This window comes from Pristiophorus japonicus, chromosome 9, assembly GCF_044704955.1.
Source record: "Pristiophorus japonicus isolate sPriJap1 chromosome 9, sPriJap1.hap1, whole genome shotgun sequence".
NCBI classification, from domain to species: domain Eukaryota; kingdom Metazoa; phylum Chordata; class Chondrichthyes; family Pristiophoridae; genus Pristiophorus; species Pristiophorus japonicus.
In genome coordinates, this window is record NC_091985.1 from 29867871 (window position 1) to 29889278 (window position 21408).

General features: G+C 42.8%; 1 protein-coding gene across 11 annotated transcripts in view; it reads left to right on the plus strand.

Annotated features, from left to right (window-relative positions):
• The window catches only part of cep170aa (centrosomal protein 170Aa), a 190719-nt gene that overhangs the window by 45905 nt on the left and 123406 nt on the right, over positions 1 to 21408 (plus strand). For all 11 annotated transcript variants that reach the window (XM_070889228.1, XM_070889224.1, XM_070889226.1 and 8 more), the window contains 4 exons: positions 3553 to 3642; positions 6688 to 6766; positions 8602 to 8660; positions 11537 to 11672. In XM_070889228.1, the coding sequence (XP_070745329.1) occupies positions 3553 to 3642; positions 6688 to 6766; positions 8602 to 8660; positions 11537 to 11672 (364 nt within the window). The remainder of the gene's footprint in view (positions 1 to 3552; positions 3643 to 6687; positions 6767 to 8601; positions 8661 to 11536; positions 11673 to 21408) is intronic.

A 21408-nucleotide genomic window follows, 5' to 3' on the forward strand; every position in this document is an offset into this window, starting at 1 on the left:
AACCTTTATGCCTGGTAAAAGCAGTTGCACACAGCGTAACACTTTTAAAGCATAAAAATTACATTTAAACACTCTCTTTTTTATATTTAAAAACCCTGTCCATTAAGGTAAGTTTATTTTTAGCCCTATTGAAACACATACACATTCCACAAAATATATATTTTTTTCTAAAGCATTTAATTACATTTAATTTCAATTAATTTTAAATATGTGAGGTGTTTTATTTATTATGCTGTGTTTTAAGAGGTTATTCTAATTGATAGTAATGGAAACTCGTACAAACGGAGTTCCCATTTTTATCAATGAGAATACTCCCATCGTGATTGGTGGTCCAGGCCCACGTGACTCCAGCATGTATGCACGTACCTGAAAGACATCTTCCCATGCGCTGCGCAGTGAATCTAGGCCTCCGACCGAAATCTTGCATTCCTCCGGGACCACCAGGTACATTTCATAGATTTTTTTTTTCGGGTCGGAGGCGTTTGTACGAAGGAAGCCTCCCACTGCAATTTACCCCTCATCATATCCGAAAATAGCAGCTCCACGGATGCCATTTGCACTGTTCATTCATTGACTCAGTGGGAGGCTTGCTTCAGCAGTATAAGGTAGCCACTTTGGCCAGGTTTTTCCCCTAACTACCTTCTGCATGCAGCTTTACCTTCCTGTTGGGTTCTCCTTTCATCAGAAACCATTTGCAATATTGAAATTGGGAGATCGATCCTAACCTGTTTTACCAATGAATGCTTTAACAGTCTGCTTACCTCAGTGCAGAATGCAACAGACTAATTGCTTCAAGGATTCAAAAGAAAATAGTGCCTTGCAGTTTATGATTTGCATTCCTCTAGAGCATGTAATGATCCAGTGAAAACTGCCGATTGCCTACATTTAAAAAAAAATTAGTTCCTGGGATGAAGGCGTTGCTGGCAAGACCAGCATTTATTGCTCATCCCTATGTTTTTTACTCACCAATATCAGTCAGTCCGTGTAAGTGCAGGATTCTGTATTCATCCTTTTTTTTTTTAAAGCAAAAAATGCATGGAATACTTATCACAAAAGCAGATTTTGTCATTGTGCTAAATTAGTTGAAAATATTATTAAATGTACTCCAGGCTTTTCAGTAAAATTGAACTTGCATAGAATTTTACAGCACAGAAACCGGCCATTTGCCCAACAGGATTATGCTCCACTCGAGCCCCTAATCTTGAGCACTTAATATTTCTAAAAATGTTTTTTCCTTCATTTCGTCATTACTCCCAACTGAATAACTGAGTCCTTTTTAAAGTATATTTTTAATGAGTGAAATTTACACGTATTCTATAAATCCTGACTCCTTTATAGTTATGTTTAACTTTTTATTTTAATCCAGCAGCAAATCTTGTTTAACCATGTCCAATTTTGTTTTACCAAACGTAGACAACAGACGACTGAATGTTTTATGGGACTTTTGACAATCATGGTTAATATAAGAAAATAATAGCAATCCTTGAGGAATGGGTGGGGCGGTGAGCTGCAGTTCATGCTAAGTTGTTGGGCATGTACTGAATAAGTATTTCTCAAATCTCCATGCATGATGTGGTGATTAGAAAATATGGGAGGGGGTGATCGTGTGAGTATCTCTGTGTAAATACACTCTTTGACTCCTGACACAAAATCACAAATTCAGAAAAAAAAAACCCTCTGCTTGCATTACTGATTCATAGAAACAATATTGAAAGCTTCCTAAGCATAATGTAAAACTAACAAGTACAAATAGTAATAGTAGACAATATTCCAACAAACATTTGGATGAATTGCTAAATCCAATTAACAGTACTCGTCCTAAATTCTCTCTCTTCCTTTCCTAACTTGGGTCTTTGAGTCCAGCTGAACAGCCACTGCAATCTTTCCCCGGGCTATAAACTCAACACTGGACTGGGATTACATTGATGATGCAATCCTGTTTATCAAAAAATGGAGTAACATGTGATCTGGGAAATTGTAACTCACTTAGCCTAACATTATTAGTGTAGAAATCATTCAGTTTGTTTTAATGCATTGATAACTGGCACGATTTGCTTGTGCTCCGAGCTTTGGAAAGGTCTTGGCTTTGGGGATTAGTTATGTTATGTCTGTAATGCACTTATGAATGACTGCACAAGGCAATGTGTTGTACTCCAACTGCAGTGACCTTGGTCCTTTATTTGTAACTCCAGAGTGAGGCACAAGCATGGTGGGCAGCCTTTTATACTGGGCCCTGCACACCTATGCAGGAGACCTTCTGGTGGACAGTCTCTGCCACAGGGGCAGGAAACCCCGGTCTCCACCAGTTGCACCCGCTAGTGGTGCCAGCATAGTATATACACAGTGTAAACCTTATTGATAGTACATCAGGTAACAAGTCTCCATCTTATGCAACTATACAGTGACTACACAGAGAGTATATCTATAGTCTGCATATATAACAAATTAGCTTTGGGGTGGGATGCAAAGTCCCTGTTTATTAGTGGTCAAGTTGGTTTACAGTCAGTGGGTGTATTGATGTGCTTGAGCGGGAGGGGCATTTACACTGAGCAAGCCTCCAAGTAAGGTTCGAAAGAGTACCAGGTCAGATTGTTAGTGGTGTGCCAGATTGAATAGCTGCTTGGTGTTATCCCTCAAGTAGCAGCCCTGTATAAAGCCACCTTGCAAATACAGGACTGTTAATTAAGATGACTAATGGTAACCCCACATCTTGCCCTACTGGCATGAAGAGAATTTTCAAACTACTACACTGCTCTGCTCTTCTGGTATCAGGCTTTGCAATGAAAAACTTCAATACCTAACCAACCTCATTGTCTAATTCTCCCAGGAAATGCACAGGCATCTAATGCCCCAAATTTAGCCAGCAGGCAGTAAATAGCTTCTAATCTAGGGAAGCCTCAAGGCTAATACCTACTGAGTTTTACAAGGCCTCCTGCAGTCCTATTGAAATGCCTCCACGATATGCAGGTAACAAAGATCTTCCCAGATATCTTCTAGGCAGTCACAATTGCATTAACACAAACAAAGCCACTGTGTGTACGTCATAGAAACTCTTATTCCTCCTCAATTTTGACAATACAATATTGGTCAAGAAGATCCTGGCCTGCAGACCAGATGAGTGGCCTGGTCCACACAGATGTTCCTCTGTAATGCTCGTGCACAAAAACATTTCATAAAGCTTTACATTAAGGAGGATGCTAAGCTGGAAGGAAATAGGAAAAATGAAGAGTGGCACAATCGAAGTGGAGGGTTTTGCGAAGGTGCTTAAAATCAGCCAGGGTGGAGGCAAATGATGAACTATTAAAACTTCTTTCTGTAATCCCCTTGACAAAATAGTATTGTTTCAAATCAATAAAGATAATTTAGGCCAGGAACTATAAAACTAATGAAATAAAGGACTCTGCAACTTGGAGAAAATCCTGAGCAATCCTCAAATACACACTCAATGAGTTGGGTGTCAGTTGAGTGAATTTTAAACATGTTTTCTCATTCTTTGTTTTTATTTGCCCTCTGAGCAAAATAAAAGTGGGGGAAATTGTTTTTCTTTTACAGTCCCGCAGTGTGGACAAGCAACATGCTGTGATCAACTATAACTTTGCTGAAGATGAGCATAAAGTAAAGGACCTTGACAGTCTAAATGGGGTAAGTGGCAAACTATTGCCTATTGGTCAGTGACTTTGACACCATTTTTGAATGAGCTTGCCTCAAAGCCTTTTAAATTATTACGTGTCTTAACACTATCCAAATGCACATATGTAACACTTAGAAAATGTTGCAATTTCTAATGCTTAATATTTAATAGATTCCAAGAACCACAAAAATAATATTTGTGGAGAGAGAAACAGTTAACATTTCTGGTCGATTTACTTTTTTTTTTCGCTACAGATGCTGCCTGACCTGAGTATTTCCAGCATTTTCTGTTTTTATTTCAAGATTTCCAACAACCGCAGTATTTTGCGCTTGAAATTTTTTTTGTGGTGCTAAAAGCTGGGCTCTCAGCCACCTAGACTCCAATCTCTGGAACTCCTTCCCTAAAACCCTCCCCCTCCCTCTTATTTAAGTTCCTCTTGAATCTCACCTCTTGGACCAAGCCTTTGGTCACCCCTCTCAATGTCTCCCTCTTTGGCTCAGCACCTATTTTCTTTATGCCTTGCTGAAGCACTTTAGGATGTTTTTCTATGTTAAAAATGCTATATAAATGTTGTAGTTATTGGCAGTTGTTTTTTGGATGCCATTCTGCAAATCCATACAAGAGGATGTACATTAAAAGACCAGGAATGACAGAGATTTTATGTCAAGAACTTTTGTGGTCAGTTTAAAATGTTGTTAATTCAGTATTTGACCAAGTTTCCCAAAAAGTTAAAAGTTTTACATTGGTGCAAATGATTCTTTGGGGGGCTGGCTAGCTGCATTGAACTTGAAAGTTGTTTATTTCTATTTGGCTACATGTCTTCCACAGATGTAATGCATCATGTTTTACATACAAAGAGAAAACTACATGCACAACATTCTCCCTTCTGGAAACATTGATGCCCAATGTTTTCACCAAATGGCTTTGTGTGACTGAGTCTTTCCACTTCAGTATCTTCATATCTATCTGTATTTAGATGATTTGAATCGTCAGATCAAGCGGTCTGACTTCAAGGAGTTGGGATTGTCCATGAGGGAGGTGGGCAAATCAGCAGAATCCTATGATGGACAACATAAATAGAGGAGTAAGGTTATCTATCTTGTAGGTGTGTCTTTATTTTCTTTCAGTGGAAACACCCTGCACATAGCCACAACCTTTGCAATTGGTCCCATTTTAATGCTCCTGCTGCTTTGTATTTGTTATGCACAATGCTTGCTTCTTCTGGATAAATAATATCACTTGCAGTCAGATAATCTGTGTCTTGACATCAGGCACCTAGTCTGTCAGTTGGTGACCTAGACTTGCTTCGTATGGTATGTAGATGATGCTTTGATTGAATAGACCCCTACAGGTTAGGTTTTCTTAACTTTTTGCACCATGTCAAATGTTTACTGTGAATAACTTGAAAACTACAATGCATGTTCTAAAATAACATTTTCTAAAATGTTTAGTTTATGATTTTTAGAGTTGGGTTTGCCCCTATGTGCTTGTGCTGTTGTGAACTTTTAAAAACATATTTTAAAAGTCACATACTGTGCTAATTTCATTGAGAAAATGGCATGATTTTTGCAATAATTAAAAATAAGATGGTAAAAACAGAATTTTATAAGGACAATATGTTCAGCAGTATGGGTGTACGTGGTTTGGAACCACTAACTGGAATAATTCAGCACTGTAATACATCAAAGAAAATGATCTATCCTTGAAGTTATAGCTGAAGTTTATCTTCACTGCTTCATCAATGACCTCCCCCCATCATAAGGTCAGAAGTGTGGATGTTCACTGATGACTGCAGAGTGTTCAGCTCTATTCACAATTCCTCAGGTAATGAAGCAGTCCATGGCCATGTGCGGTAACATCTGGCAGCACTCGGGCTTAAGCTGAGACGTGGCAAGCAACATTCACACCACACAAGTGCCAGATGATGATCATCTCCAACAAGAGAGAACCTAACTACCTTCCCAAGTCATTCAATGGCATTGCCATCCCCCACACGTAAACATTTTGGAGGTCATTATTGACCAGAAATTCAACTAGACCAATCACATAAATGTCATGGCTACTGGAGAGGTAAGAGGTTGTTTTCTGCAGAGAATGGCTCATTCCCTGGCTCCTCAAACTGCTTCCTCATCACCGACAAGGCAGAAGTCATAAGTGTGATGGAATACTCTGCACTTGCCTGGATTGATGCAACAACACTCTCTAGAAGCTTGATAAAGCAGTCCACATGTTTGACACCCCGTCCACATGTTTGACACCCCATCCACAAGCTTAAACATCCACCACCTCCTCCACTGGCAGACCGTGGCTGTAGTGTATACTATCTACAGGATGCACTGCAGCAATTTGCCAAGGCTTTTTCAGCAGTACATCTCAAACCTGCGTCCTCTGAGAACCATGGCAGCAGGTCCATGGGTTCACCATCATCTCCAAGTTCTCCGAGTCATACACTAGCCTTACTTGGACATATGACGCTGTTCCATCAATATCGCTGGATTAAAACCCTGGAACCCTACCTAACAGCATTGTGGGAGAATTTTCACCACATTGGCTGCAGTGGTTCAAGAAGGCGGCCAACTAGGGATGAGCAATAATGCTGGTGTTGCCAGCCACATCCTAAAAATTAATATTTTAAAAAAGTTTATTGTATCATTCCATCTACAGGGTACTTTAAAGACATAAACCAACTGACTGTTGGATTGATGATGCTATTGATTAGCCAGTCCTCATGCATATTGTTCATTTCAAGCCTACCATTGACCAAGTGTGTTTAGTCGGCTTGATTTCACAGCTAAGAATTAAATTGTGCCGAGGAAGATCATCAGAGATTGTCCAAATTCATTCAAGATGTATTGGATGAATGATTGGTCATTTTACTTTATGTGCACTCTCAAATATAGGAGGAATGAGTAAATTTGAGATTATTTTCTGTGGAAATAGATGCTGATTTAAAAAAAGAAAATCCTAGTGCAAGTTTTAATTTTATATGCTTTTGTTTCACAGTATAGGAAATAGAAACCTGCTGATTCCTGACCCGGGTGCCTTTGTTTTCACAGACCTTTGTTAATGAAGCCCGAATACCAGAGCAAACCTACATCACTCTGAAGATTGATGATAAACTTCGATTTGGATATGATATCCTTTCCAAAAAATGCTATCTATTTGTTAAACAATAAAATGTTGCAAATAGAGAAACACAAAACATAGAAACAGGTCATTCGGCCCAACTTGCCTATGCTCCGCAAAAGCCTCCTCCCACCCCACTTCATCTAACCCTATCAGCATATCCTTCTATTCCTTTTTCCCTCATGCATCTTAAATGCATCTATTATATTTGTCTCAACTACTCCTATTGTAAATCGACGACAGAAGACGGAGACGGTCTAGGATCTGGCCTGGAGGCGACGAAGGTTACCAGCGATGTCTCCGCAAGATCCTGTAAATCTCCTGGGAGGACAGACACACCAATGTTAGTGTCTTTGATCAGGCTAGCATCAAAGCACTGACCACACTCGACCAGCTCCGTTGGGCGGGCCACATTGTTCGCATGCCTGACACAAGACTCCCAAAGCAAGCGCTCTATTCGGAACTCCTACACAGGCAAGCGAACGCCAGTTGGGCAGAGGAAACCTGTGACGGAGACTGTAGTTCCTGTATTGGACTGTTCAGCCATCTAAGAACTCATTTTTGAAGTGGAAGCAAGTCTTCCTCGATTTCGAGGGACTGCCTATGCCTATGATGATGCTATCGTAAATATAATTTGTAAATGTATGTTTGAAATGTATGCAAGAAGAATTTATGCTTTGATTTTATTTTTACTCCCAATTTCCCCCTCCCCTCTTGAACATGGTGACTTCGACTGCTGTTCGTTGGGTGCCAGCAGCCCCTCCATACTAGTTATGGGTGTTCTTTATGTGAACAGGCTATTTGACGATGTAAAGTCATCACAGCTGAGCCTCATCCTGCCCTCGTACATACTTCCAAGCAAGGGTCATTGGCTAGTGAACAGCAACAAAAATTCTATTTGATTTATTTCTCCCTTTTCTAAAACCCTGCTCACCTTTAAGACCCTCACTGATGTCCAGTCTGAAATCACTGTGTTGTTCACGTATTGGATATATATGTTGTACCCGGCTGCTCATCAGTGGATATCTTCAAGTCATCATTTAGAATGCTAGGCACATTTTCAGATCGTCAAACAATAAGATCATAAGAAATAGGAGCAGAAGTAGGTCATCTGGCCTCTTGCACCTGCTCTGCCATTCAATAAGATCATAGCTGATCTGATCCTGGCATCAACTCCACTTCCCTGCCCTCTCCCCATAACCCTTGACTTCCTTATCTTTCAAAAATGTGTCTATCTCTAACTTAAATATATTCAATGTCCCAGCCTTTCTGCTCTCTGGGGAAGAGAATTCTAAAGATTCATGACCCTCAGAGAAGAAATTCCTCCTCATTTCCATTTTAGATGGGCAACCCCTTATTCTGAGACTCTGCTCGCTAATTCTAGACTCTCCCACGAGAGGAAACATCCTTTCTGCATCTACCCTGTCAAACCTCCTCAGAATCTTATGATTCAATAAGATCACTTCTCAGTCTTCTAAACTCCAATGAGTATAGGCCCAACCTTTCTTCATATGCCGACCCCTTCATCTCCAGAATCAACCTCGTGAACGTTCTCAGAACTGCTTCCAATACAAGTATATCCCTCTAAATAAGGAGACCAATACTGTACACAGTACTCCAGGTGTGGTCTCAATAACACCCTGTACAGTTGTAGCAGCACTTACCTACTTTTATACTCCATTCCCTTTGCAATAAAGGCGAATAAACTTTAATAGCATCAACTGAATGTGTTACAGCTGAATTCCCTGCAATTCTCCAGCAACAATCAGAACATTTGACAGCAGTTAAATGTATTTTAGTTTGAAATGCTGTTTTTTTTTTTACCTTTCCTTAACATGCCTTACATACCAATTTGTTTACTGTGGCGAGAGGGGAACTGCGAGTCCCAGAGGAAGCACTTAAGGTAAGGCGAACAAAGGTTGCCTGAAAACTGCCGGAGCCACATAAGAACTAGGAGCATGATTAGGCCATTTGACCCCTCGAGCCTGCTTTGCTATTTAATAAGATCATGGCCAATCTGATCATGGACTCAGCTCCACTTCCCTGCCCGCTCCCCATAGCCCTTTATTCCCTTATCGCTCAAAAATCGAGCGATCACTGCCTTAAATATATTCAGTGACCCAACCTCCACGGCTCTCTGGGGCAGAGAATTTCATAGATTTACAACCCTCTGAGAAGAAATTCCTCCTCATCTCAGTTTTAAATGGGCGGCCCTTATTCTAAGACTAGTTTCCCCTATGAGTGGAAATATCCTCTCTGCACCACCTTGTCAAGCCCCCTCATTATCATATATTTAGATAAGATCCCCCCCTCATTCTTCTGAACTCCAATGAGTATAGGCCCAACCTACTCAACCTAACTTCATAAGTCAACGCCCTCATCTTTGGATCAACCGAGTGAACCTTCTCTGAACAGCCTCCAATGCAAGTATATCCTTCCTTAAATACGGAGACCAAAATGTAGGCAGTACTCGAGGTGTGGCCTCACCAATACCCTGTACAGTTGTAGCAGGACTTCCCTGCTTTTATACTCAATCCCCCGGCAATAAAAGCCAGCATTCCATTTGCCTTTCTGATTACTTGCTTTACCTGCATACTAACTTTTTGTGTTACGGACCTGAGGTCCCTCTGCATTTTGCAATTGTTTTCCATTTAAATTATAATTTGCTTTTCTATTTTTTTTTTTTCCTGCCAAAGTGAATAACCTCACATTTTCCCACATTATACTCCATCTGCCAAATCTTTGCCTACTCACTTAGCCTGTCTATATCCCTTTGCAGATTGTTTGTGTCCTCTTCACCATTTGCTTTCCCACCCATCTTTGTATCCTCAGCAAACTTGGCTACATTACACTCGGTCCCTTCATCCAAGTCATTAATATAGATTGTACATAGTTGAGGCCCCAGCATCGATCCCACAAGTTACTGTTTGCCAACTGGAAAATGAGCCATTTATCCCGACTCTCTGTTTTCCGTTAGTTAGCCAATCCTCTCTCCATGCTAATATATTACCCACAACCCTGTGAACTTTTATCTTGTGCAATAACCCTTTATGTGGCACTTTATCGAATGCCTTCTAGAAATCTAAATACACCACATCCACTGGTTTCCCCCTTGTCCACCCTGCTCGTTACAGCCTCAGATAACTCCAGCAAATTTGTCAAATGTGATTTCTCTTTCATAAACCATGCTGGCTCTGCTTGATTGAATTATACTTTTCCAAATGTCCTGCTACTGCTTCCTTAATTATGCACGCCAGCATTTTCCCAACGTCCGATGTTAGGCCAACTAGTCTATAGTTCCCTGCTTTCTGTCGGCCTCCTTTTTTAAATAGGGGCGTTAAATTTGCGGTTTTCTAATCCGCTGGGACCTCCCCAGAATGCAGGGAATCTCTGTAGATTACAACCAATGTACCTACTATCTCTGCAGCCACTTCCCTTTAGACCCGAGGATGTAAGGCATCAGGCCCAGGGGACTTGTCCACCTTTAGTCCCATTATTTTACCGAATACTACTATTTTAGTGATGGTAATTGTATTAAATTCCTCCCTCCCTATAGCCCCTTGATTATCCACTATTGGGATGTTTTTAGTGTCTTCTACCGTGAAGATTGAACAAATATTTTGTATCAATGTCTCTGCCTTTTCCCTGTTCCCCATTATTAATTCCCCAGTCTCCTCCTCTAATGGACTAACATTTACTTGAGCCACTCTTTTCCTTTTTATGTACCTGTAAAAACTCTTACTATCTGTTTTTATATTTCTTGCTCGTTTACTTTGATGATCTATTTTCAAATTATACGATTAAACATTTTGCATCCATTTTTTGTTGCTTGTGTGGTTTATGTTAAGGCTATTTGTAATAACTGAAGTGCAGCCATTTCTCTGATTGGCTCTCCATTTTCACATGACCTATTGCTGATTGGTCCCCTTGGCGGATAAGCCACACCCTGAAGTTCCTCTGGAATGTGTAACTAGAACCGCCCAGCCCAAGTTCTGATGGACTTTCCAATTTGTAATTCGATCCATTTTGACTTCAGAAGCCTCCAAGTTCCATCCGAAGTCCATTACCCCAGCGTAAGTGCATCCCTCCACCAGCTGAAGATTCTTACCAAGTACAAGTGCGTACCTTGCCTCCCCCACCCCCCCCCCCCCCCCCCCATAGATGGGGCATTTGTTGCAGATTGTTAACGGGTTTATTGGGTATGAAGTGAATAGTGACAGTGTCATGACTTCAGGATTTCATCCACCCCAACGATGTCCCTTGCAACCGCAACGAGCTTGCACGCACCAGGGGGTTGAAAGAACGTGATTCATCTTTTGAGTTCCCCCTCTTCCCTCCGATTACCTCCGCCCCTCCAGCGTTCTTTCTCTCTTTCTTCCCCCCCCCCCGCCCCCAATCTCCTCTATCTTTATCTTTATCTTTATCTTTTTCTCCCCCCCCTCCCCACCCAGCTTCTCTCCTTGTCCCTTGCTGCCCCACTCTCTTTCTCTTCTTTCCCCCCCCCCCGCCACCAAAAGCTGATGCTGTGGGGGGCCCGCAGCCGGTTCGGGGCTTGGCGCTGCGGGTGGCTCGGAGGTAACATGGTGTCAGACGAATGCACGGAAAAGGATTAGTGGGAATTGCACTGGAGTGTGGTGGAGTCGGTGATCTTTGTCCTAACTCTCGCTTCTGCGCATGCATCTAGACTTAGTAGAAATAGTTACTATTATATTAAATATATATCATAACATCTGAGTACTTAAAGCAGCATTTCTAAAAATAATTGAATCTTGTTTTTAGCATGAAAAGTTTACGAGCCAGCTGCAGTTACCACAGAGACCTCCAGAGGCTGAAGGATCAAATGAGGTACCGAACTGCTCTGTGGGGGCCAAAGCTGAAGTGATTGCTAATGTAGTAGAAATGCATAAAGCTACAGGTAATTTGATGTTTTTTTTTATTTTTAGATTATTGAATATCATTTTTCTTATTGACTATATCCTTGGACACACACATTGTTGTATTAAAATGTGTTTTGTTGTTTTGTAACTTTGCTGTTAGCTGTGTTTTGTGCTGTTACATTTGTGTTATCCTGCTATTCAAGAAAGGAGGGAGAGAAAACTAGGAACTACAGGTCAGTTAGCCTGACAGTCATTGTCGGGATGATGCTTGAATCTATTAAAGAAGTGGTAACAGGGCATTTAGAAAATCATATGATTAGGCAGAGTCAAAGTGGCTTTATGAAAGGGAAATTGTGTTTGACAAATTAGAGTTTTTTTGTGGATGTAACTAGCAAGGTAGATAAAGGGGAACCCAGTGGGCATAGTATATTTGGATTTTCAAAAGGCATTCGATAAGTAGCCACATAAAAGGTTGTTTGTCAAGATCAGGGCTCACGGGGTTGCGATAACATATCAGCACTGGTAGAGGATTGACTAACGGACAGAAACTAGAAGATATGGATAAACGGGACATTGGCAGGTTGTAACTAGTGAGGTGCCGCAAGGGCCAGTGGTTGGGCCTCAGCTATTTATAATCTATATTAATGACTTAAGATAAGAACATAAGAAATAGGAGCAGTATGCGGCCATACGGCCCCCTCGAACCTACTCCACCATTTAATACGATCTTGGCTGATCCGATCATGGACTCAGCTCCACTTCCCTGCCCGCTCCCCATAACCCCTTATCCCCTTATCGGTTCAGAAACTGTCTATCTCTGTCTTAAATTTAAGACCATGTCCAGATTTCACAGCTCTCTGAGGCAGTGAATTCCACAGATTTACAACCCTTTGGAAAAAATACATTTCTCCTCATCTCTGTTTTAAATGGGTGGCCCCTTATTCTAAGATTATGCCATCTAGTTCTAGTCTCCCCCATCAGTGGAAACATTCTCTCTGCATCCACCTTGTCAAGCTCCCTCGTAATCTTGTATATTTCGATAAGATCACCTCTCATTCTTCTGAATTCCAATGAATAGAGGCCCAGCCTACTCAACCTTTCCTCATAAGTCAACCTCACGTCTCTGGAATCAACAGAGTGAACCTTCTCTGAACTGCCTCCAAAGCAAGTATATCTTTCGTAAATATGGAAACCAAAACTGCATGCAGTATTCCAGGTATGGCCTCACCAATACCCTATATAACTGTAGCAAGATGTCCCTGCTTTTATACTCCATCCCTTTTGCAATAAAGGCCAAGATTCCATTGGCCTTCCTGATCACTTGCTGTACCTGCATACTAACCTTTTGTGTTTCATGCACAAGTACCCCCAGGTTCCGCTGTACTGCTTAACTTAGCAATCTGTCTTCATTTAAATAAAAACTTGCTCTTTGATTTTTTTTTTCAGCCAAAGTGCATGACCTCACACTTTCCAACATTATACTCCAACTGCCAAATTTTTGCCCACTCACTTAGCCTGTCTATGTCCTTTTACAGATTTTTTGTGCCCTCCTCACGCATTGCTTTTCCTCCCATCTTTGTATCGTCAGCAAACTTGGCTACGTTATACTCGGTCCCTTCTTCCAAGTCATTAATATAGATTGTAAATAGTTCGAGTCCCAACATTGATCTCTCCACTAGTTACTGATTGCCAACCCGAGAATGAACCATTATCACTTGAATGAAAGGACCGTGTGTAATGTGTCCAATTTTGCTGATGATACAAAGCTAGGTGGTAAAGTAAGCTGTGAGGAAAACACAAGGAACCTGCAAAGGGATACAGACAGGTGAGTGGGCAATAAGGTGGAGATGGAGTATAATGTGGGGAAATGTGAGGTTGTTCACTTTGGTGGGACAAATAGAAAAACACTTTTTTAAATGGTGAGTGTTATGTTCCTAGCACAGATGAGACTGCACACAGGGAGGTTAAAATAACGGTGACCTCAGTCTTTATTAAGACACTCCAGAGTGAGGAACAGGCCTTAGGGGCCGGCTTATATTCAGTGCTCCCAAGGGATGCTGGGATCCCTTGGGGCTTCAGGGGATGCACTCCCTGGTGGCGTAACATGGGAGTGCATGCTTTACAGATACACATCACTCCTCCCCCGCCAAAGTCAAAGTGAAAACTATTTACAAGGTGAGGCGGTCAGGAGCCTTTCTTTCCCTGGTGGACCGCCTCGGTACAAATGTCTGTTCTGGTGTGTTGGCTCTGCGCTCGCTGGGCTGGCGTGTTGTTGGCCCTGCAGGGCTACTGGGTGAGCCTGGCCTTGCTGGGCTGTTGGGCGTGATGAGTTTGATTTCCTGGTCCGGGATGGTGTCGTTGATCCTTTGGGTGTGTGTTGTGGGCTCTAAAAAGGTGGTGTCTGATGTGGATTGTTCGGGGCAGTCTGAACAGCAGCCTCGTTTTGATCCAGGTACTTTCTGAAAATTTGTCCATTGTCCAGTTTGACTACAAACACCCTACTCCCTTCTTTAGCTATCAGCGTGCCCGCGATCCACTTGGGACCATGCCCATAGTTTCGCACATACACAGGGTCAGTCAGATCAATTTCCCGTGACACAGTGGCGCGACCATCGTTTACATTTTGTTGCTGCCGCCTGCTCCCTACCTCATCATGCAGATTGGGGTGAACCACCCAGAGTCTGGTTTTAAGTGTCCTTTTCATGAGTAGCTCAGCCGGGGGCACCCCTGTGAGCGAGTGGGGTCTCGTGCGGTAGCTGAGCAGTACTCTGAACAGGCAGGTTTGGAGTGAACCTTCTGTGACTTGTTTAAGGCTCTATTTGATTGTTTGTACTGCCCGCTCTGCCTGCCCATTGGAGGCTGGTTTAAACGGGGCCGAGGTGACCTGTTTGATCCCATGGCGGGTCATGAATTCTTTAAATTCAGCACTGGTGAAACATGGCCTGTTGTCACTGACCAGTATGTCAGGCAGGCCGTGGGTGGCAAACATGGCCCTCAGGCTTTCAATGATGGCGGTGGCGGTGCTTCCCGACATTATTTCACATTCAATCCATTTTGAAAAAGCATCCACCACCACCAGGAACATTTTACCGAGAAACGAGCCCGCATAGTCGACATGGATCCTTGACCATGGTCTGGAGGGCAAGGACCACAAACTTAGTGGTGCCTCTCTGGGCGCGTTGCTCAACTGAGCACACGCTGCATTGCCGTACACAGGACTCTAAGTCAGAGTCGATACCAGACCACCACACGTAGGATCTGGCTATCGCTTTCATCATTACTATACCCGGGTGTGTGCTGTGGAGATCCGAGATGAATGTCTCCCTTCCCTTTTTGGGTAGCACTACGCGGTTACCCCACAACAGGCAGTCTGCCTGAATGGACAGCTCGTCCTTTCGCCGCTGGAACGGCTTGATTAGCTCTTGCATTTCAATGGGGATGCTGGCCCAGCTCCCATGCAGGTCACAGTTTTTTTTTACTAGGGACAGCAGAGGATCTTGGCTTGTTCAAGTCCTAATCTGATTGGCCGTGATTTATCATTTTCAAATGCTTTCATGAAGATCAACAAGTCTGCGGGCTGCGCCACCATCAACAAGTTTGCAGGCTGCACCATTTCCACCCCCATGGTGGGCAATGGTAGCCGACTGAGAGCATCCGCACAGTTCTCGGTGCCTGGCCTGTGTATAGTTATATGCTGATAGTGCGAGTGCCCACCTTTGTATGCAGGCTGAGACATTAGTATTTATCCCCTTGTTTTCAGCGAACAGGGATATGAGGGGCTTGTGATCGGTTTCCAGCTCAAATTTGAGGCCAAACAGGTACTGATGCATTTTCTTTACCCCGAACACACATGCTAATGCCCCTCTCAATCATGTTGTAGGCCCTCTCGGCCTTCGACAAGCTCTTGGAAGCATAGGCGACAGGTTGCAACTTCCCCGCAACGTTAGCTTGTTGTAATACACACCCGACTCCGAGCGACGATGCATCACATGCTAGCACAAGTCTTTTACACGGTTTATACAATACAAGCAGCTTGTTTGGAGCATAAAATGTTTCTGGCTTTCTCAAAAGCAAGTACTTGGTTTTTTCCCCATACCCAGTTCTCACCTTTACGGAATAACACGTGTAGGGGCTCAAAGAGAGTGCTTAACCCCGGTGGGAAGTTAGCAAAATAGTTGAGTCCCAGGAACGACCGCAGCTTCGTGACGTTCTGTGGTCTGGACGCGTTCCTGATAGCCTCTGTCTTGGCGCCTGTGGTTCGAATGCCATCCGCCGCAATCTTTCTCTCCAAAAACTCCATTTCTGTTGCCATGAAGACTCATTTCGACCTGTTCAGTCGCAGCCCTACACGATCCAGTCGCTGGAGGACCTCCTCCACGTTTTGTAGGTGCTCGATGGTGTCCCGACCCGTGACCAATGTCGTCCTGAAAAACCATCGTGCGTGGTACCGACTTGAGTAGGCTCTCCATGTTTCTCTGGAAGATTGCTGCAGCCGACCGAATTCCAAACGGGCATCTGTTGTAGATGAACAGTCCCTTGTGCGTGTTGATGCAGGTGAAGCCCTTCGAAGACTCCTCCAGCTCCTGCGTCGTTTAGGCTGACGTCCGGTCGAGCTTGGTGAACGTGTTGCCTCCTGCCAGCGTCGCAAATAGGTCGTCTGCCTTGGGTAGCGGGCATTGGTCCTGTAGCAAGAAACGATTAATAGTTACTTTATAATCGGCGTAAATCCTGACTGCCATCACTTGAGTACTGGAACAATCGGGCTGGCCCACTCGCTGAATTCCACTGGGGAGATGATGCCCTCGCGTTGCAGCCTGTTCAGCTCGATTTCCACTCTCTCCCTCATCATGTGATGTACCGCTCGCACCTTGTGGTGAATGGGTCGTGCCTCTGGGACCAAGTGGATCCGCACCTTCGCCCCAGAAAAGTTTCCAATGCCTGGCTCAAAAAGGGAAGGAAATTTGTTAAGAACTTGGGTACATGAGGCCTCATCGACATGTGATAGCGCTTGGATGTCATCCCAGTTCCAGCGGATTTTGCCCAGCCAGCTCCTTCCAAGCAGTGTGGGGCCATCACCCGAGACAATCCAGAGTGGCAGTTCATGCACCATTCCCTTGTAGGTGACCTTGACCATGGCGCTGCCCAGGACAGTGATCAGCTCTTTGGTGTACGTTCTCAGTTTCGTGTGGATGGGGCTCAGTGCTGGTCTGAGTGCCTTGTTGCACCACAGTCTCTCAAACATCTTTTTACTCATGATGGATTGGCTAGCGCCAGTGTCCAGTTCCATGGCTACGGGTAAGCCATTCATTTTTACATTTAGCATTATAGGTGGATATTTCATCTCAAATGTGTGCACCCAGTGTACTTCAGCATCTGCCTCCTCTCTGAGGCTCGAAATTGCTTTGATCCACCATGGACCGATCTTCCTCTGCCACATGGTGGTTAGCAGCTTTTGCAGAGCTTGCAGCTCATCTGCAAGCTCGTTGGAGGTGCCCCATTGTTCCACAGCTCTTGCAAACATACCCTTTGAAGCGGCATGTATAGGCTGAATGGAAGCCTCCGCAACGCCAACAAGGTGTGAATTGTCTTGCATTCATCCTTATGTTGGGGACTCTGAGTCATCTGGGTCACCTGAGGCCTGCTGGCAGTTGCATACTCATGGTTTCTGCCCTGTACATTTCTGCTCGCAAACACAGTTCCAGTTAATTTATGAACATTGCTAGCACTTGTGTGCTGAGATTTGTTTGGTGTTATCACTGGTGGATATAAAGGCCTGTGCTATCGCAATGGCCTTACTGAGGGTCGGTGTCTCTTACAATCAAAAGTTTTCGGAAGATGGTCTCGTGGCCAATGCCCAGTACAAAAAAGTCTCTGAGCATTTGCTCCAGGTCCCCATCAAACTCTTTGTCCTTCAAGTCGCCTTAGCTTGGCGACGTAGCTCGCCACTTCCTGACCTTCAGATGGCTAGCACGTGTAGAACTGATACCTCGCCATCAGCACACTCTCCCTTGGGTTAAGATGCTCCTGAACCAGTGTACACAGCTCCTTATACGACTTATCTGTGGGTTTCACCGGAGCCAGAAGACTCTTCATGAGACTGTAGGTCGGTGCCCCGCAGACCGTGAGGAGGACTGCTCTCCTTTTTGCAGCGCTTCCTTCTCTGTCCAGCTCGTTGGCTACAAAATACTGGTCTAGCCATTCGACATAGGCTTCCCAGTCCTCACCCTCCAAGAACTTTTCCAGGATGCCCACAGTTTGCTACATCTTTGCGTTGGATTCGTATACTCGTTGCCAGTTGTTGTGTTCCTAGCACAGATGAGACTGCATACAGGGAGGTTAAAGTAACGGTGAGCTCAGTCTTTATTAAGGCATTCCAGAGTGAGGAACAGACCTTAGAGGCCGGCTTATATACAGTGCTCCCAAGGGATGCTGGGATCCCTTGGGACTTCAGGGGATGCACTCCCTGGTGGCGGAACATGGGAGTGCATGCTTTACAGATACACAACAGTGAGAAATTATTAAATTTAGGTGTTCAGGAAACAGTTAGCATGCAGGTCCAACAAGCAATTAGTAAGTCAAATGGCATGTTGGTCTTTATTGCAAGGGGATTGGAGTACATATAAGCGCAAGGAAGTCTTGCTACAATTGTACAGGGCCTGGGTGAGACCACACCTTTGGTATTGTACACAGTTTTGGTCACCTTATCTGAGGAAGGATATACTTGCCTTAGAGACGGTGCAACAAAGGTTCACCTAGATTGATTCGTGAGATGAGAGGGTTGTCCTTTGAGGAGAGATTGAATAGGTTGGGCCGATATGCTCTGGAGTTCAGAAAAATGGGAGGTGATCTCATTGAAACATGTAAGTTTCTGAGGGGGATTGACCAAGTAGATGCTGAGAGGTTTTCCCCTGGCTGGAGAGTCTACAACTAGGGGTCATAGTAAGGGGAAACTAAGACTAGGGGGCATCGTCTCAGAATAAGGGGCTGCCCATTTAAAACTGAGATGAAGAGAAATTCCTTCTCTGTGAGTTGTAAATCTGTGGAATTCTCTTCCCCAGAGAGCCGTGGAGGCTGGGTCACTGAATATATTTAAGGCAAAGATAGACTAGATTTTTGATCAAAGGTTTATGGAGAGCGGGCAGAGAAGTGGAGCTGAGTCCATGATCAGATCAGCCATGATCTTATTAAATGGCGAAGCAGGCTCGAGGGGCCAAATGGCCTACTCTTGCTCCTCGTTCTTTATGTTCTTAAATAGCCAACCCCTTATCCAGATAAGACTGAGATGAGGACAAATTTCTTTACTCTGAGGATTGTGAATCTTTGGCATTGTCTACCTCAAAGTGCTGTGGATGCTGGTCGTTGATTATATTCAAGGCTGAGATTGATTTTTGGACTCTGGGGGAATCAAGGGAAATGGAGATCAGGTGAGAAAGTGGAGTTGAGATCCAAGATTAGCCATGATCTTATTAAATGCTGGAGCAGACGTGAGGTGCCAAATGGCCGCCTCCTCCTAATTCTTATGTACTTGACACATCTGTTCATTATCAAAGGACTCTGCCTACGTAGCTAGTTCATTCTGGTGTATTACCACCCATTTTTCAAAAGTCAGAAATAGGGGAATAAGAAACTGCCTCATAAATAACATACCAAAATAATGAATAATCAAGGGAGTAAGTTTAATTCTTTGTTGGTTTTGAACTTATTCCAACATAGGACCATGTGCATCCTTATTATCTCCATTATTCAGATAAGAACAGAACGAGGAGCAAGAGTAGGCCATTATGTAGCAGATTCTCTAAATAAATCCATTGAGTTATAAAGGTTCTGAATAAACCAGATACATGCAGTTGAATGTAACTTCTGCCATATTAAAATTTGCAGAATTCATTATGCTCTGAGGGTATTTGCATTGTCCAAGTGTTGAAATTTCTGGGGTATGAATCTGTATTTTATTTAAATATCAGTACACAGTAATACTAAATATTTTATTTCTCATTCAATAGCAAAGTATTTTGTTATGTGCATCGAACTTTTATAATTGGGCTAAAAATGGGCTATAACAATCACTAAAGCTTGTATATGTAAAATTATTCAAAAAATTTTTTTGTTTGCACATGTGATATCACGAGAAACTAGAGGGTGTCAAATTGTGTTTGATGATGCTCCTGTGAAATGCCTTGAGATGTTTAACTATGTTAAAGGTGCTATATAAATGCTAATTGTTGTTGTACACATGTTGATAAACAGAGAATTTCACAGCAGCACTGGAGTAATTGGAAGTGAGATTGAGGTTGCGAGCAATCTGGTTTAGCGTGAGACGCTGGTCAGGGAGGGAGATGGAAATAGTGGGAAGGGTATGGAGTTTGTTTGCAGGGACTGAAGACCATAGCTTTTCCTTCAATTTTGTTTCTAAAAAGCTTTTGTTTCATTAAGCTTGAGTTTTGTGACTTACTGTCATTAGAGTTTCCAGTTTCATGGATTCTTGCAATTCACAACTAGCTTTAACTAATATTCTGTTCAGAAAATACAAAATATAACTTATGCAATACAAAATAAAACTACAGGTATACATCACAACACCAACCTCTTCCATGCAGAGGACAAATCAAAAACATGCCACCTCCTCTTTGCTTTATCAGGTTCCCAGCACCATAGAGGATTGTTAATTGGATTGTCTCATCCACATTCCAACATAGCAATCTAGTTGAGGAGTTTAATTTTTTTTTAAAGCACAAGAGCAGAACTGAAGTGGCTTTTTTAAAAAAAAAAGTTGCATCCATTTTTTCTGGTAATTTTTGTGAGCTGCTGCTGACTATTATTTTACCCATGCCAACAGTCCGTACACGATTCATTGTCACATTCACACTGTAGAACTAAGAAATATGATTTTCGTAAAATCATAGAATAGTACAGAAGGAGGCCATTTAGTCCATCGTGTCAACGCAGCTCTATTGAAGAGCACTCCAGTTAGTCCCACTCACCTGCTCTTTCCCTATATCCCTGCAGTTTTTCTCGTTCAAGTATTCATCCAATTCCCTTTTTGAAGACTACTATTGAATCTGTATCAACTTCCCTATCAGCCAGTGCATTCAAAATCCTAACCACTCATTGAGTAAAAAGGTTTTCCTCTGGTTCTTTTGCCAATCACCGTAACTCTGTACCTCTGGTTATCGACCCTTCAGCCATTGGAAACAGTTTCCCTTTATTCACTCTTATCTAAACCCTTCATGATTTTAAACACCTCTATAGAATCTCGTCTTGGCCTTCTGTGCTCCGGGCAGCAACCCCAGCTTCTCCACTCTAACCACAATTAATGTAATAATTTGTGGCTGTTACAATTACATTCTATAGCCGGATAGTTTTTCTGAGAATTGAGATGCATTGCAATTACTTTTTAAATTTCCTGTTTTTCATTAATTCTTCCTTTTTAAAATTTTTGATCCTTTTAATGAACATCTGCCTTTTTTTTACATTCATTTCCTTTTTTCTCCATTTCAGCTTTAAGTTTGTTTCAGCCTTTTTTCATTCTAACTATTTAATTGTATATTCACCATAAGGTCCTAAATTTTAACAGGCAGAATGTTTACAGTAATAAAGATGCACTTTGCAATCTAAAACTGCTACAGTAGATGTGTGCTAGGGTTTCATAACTAGTCAGCTGACTAATGATTTTTCAGCCACTTGGCTGTAAGCAGCCTGTTGCATGATGTAATGTTTCTCAATTTGGACAAGGCCAGTGTAAGCGTGAACATACACTTAGTCAGTGTTAAACTC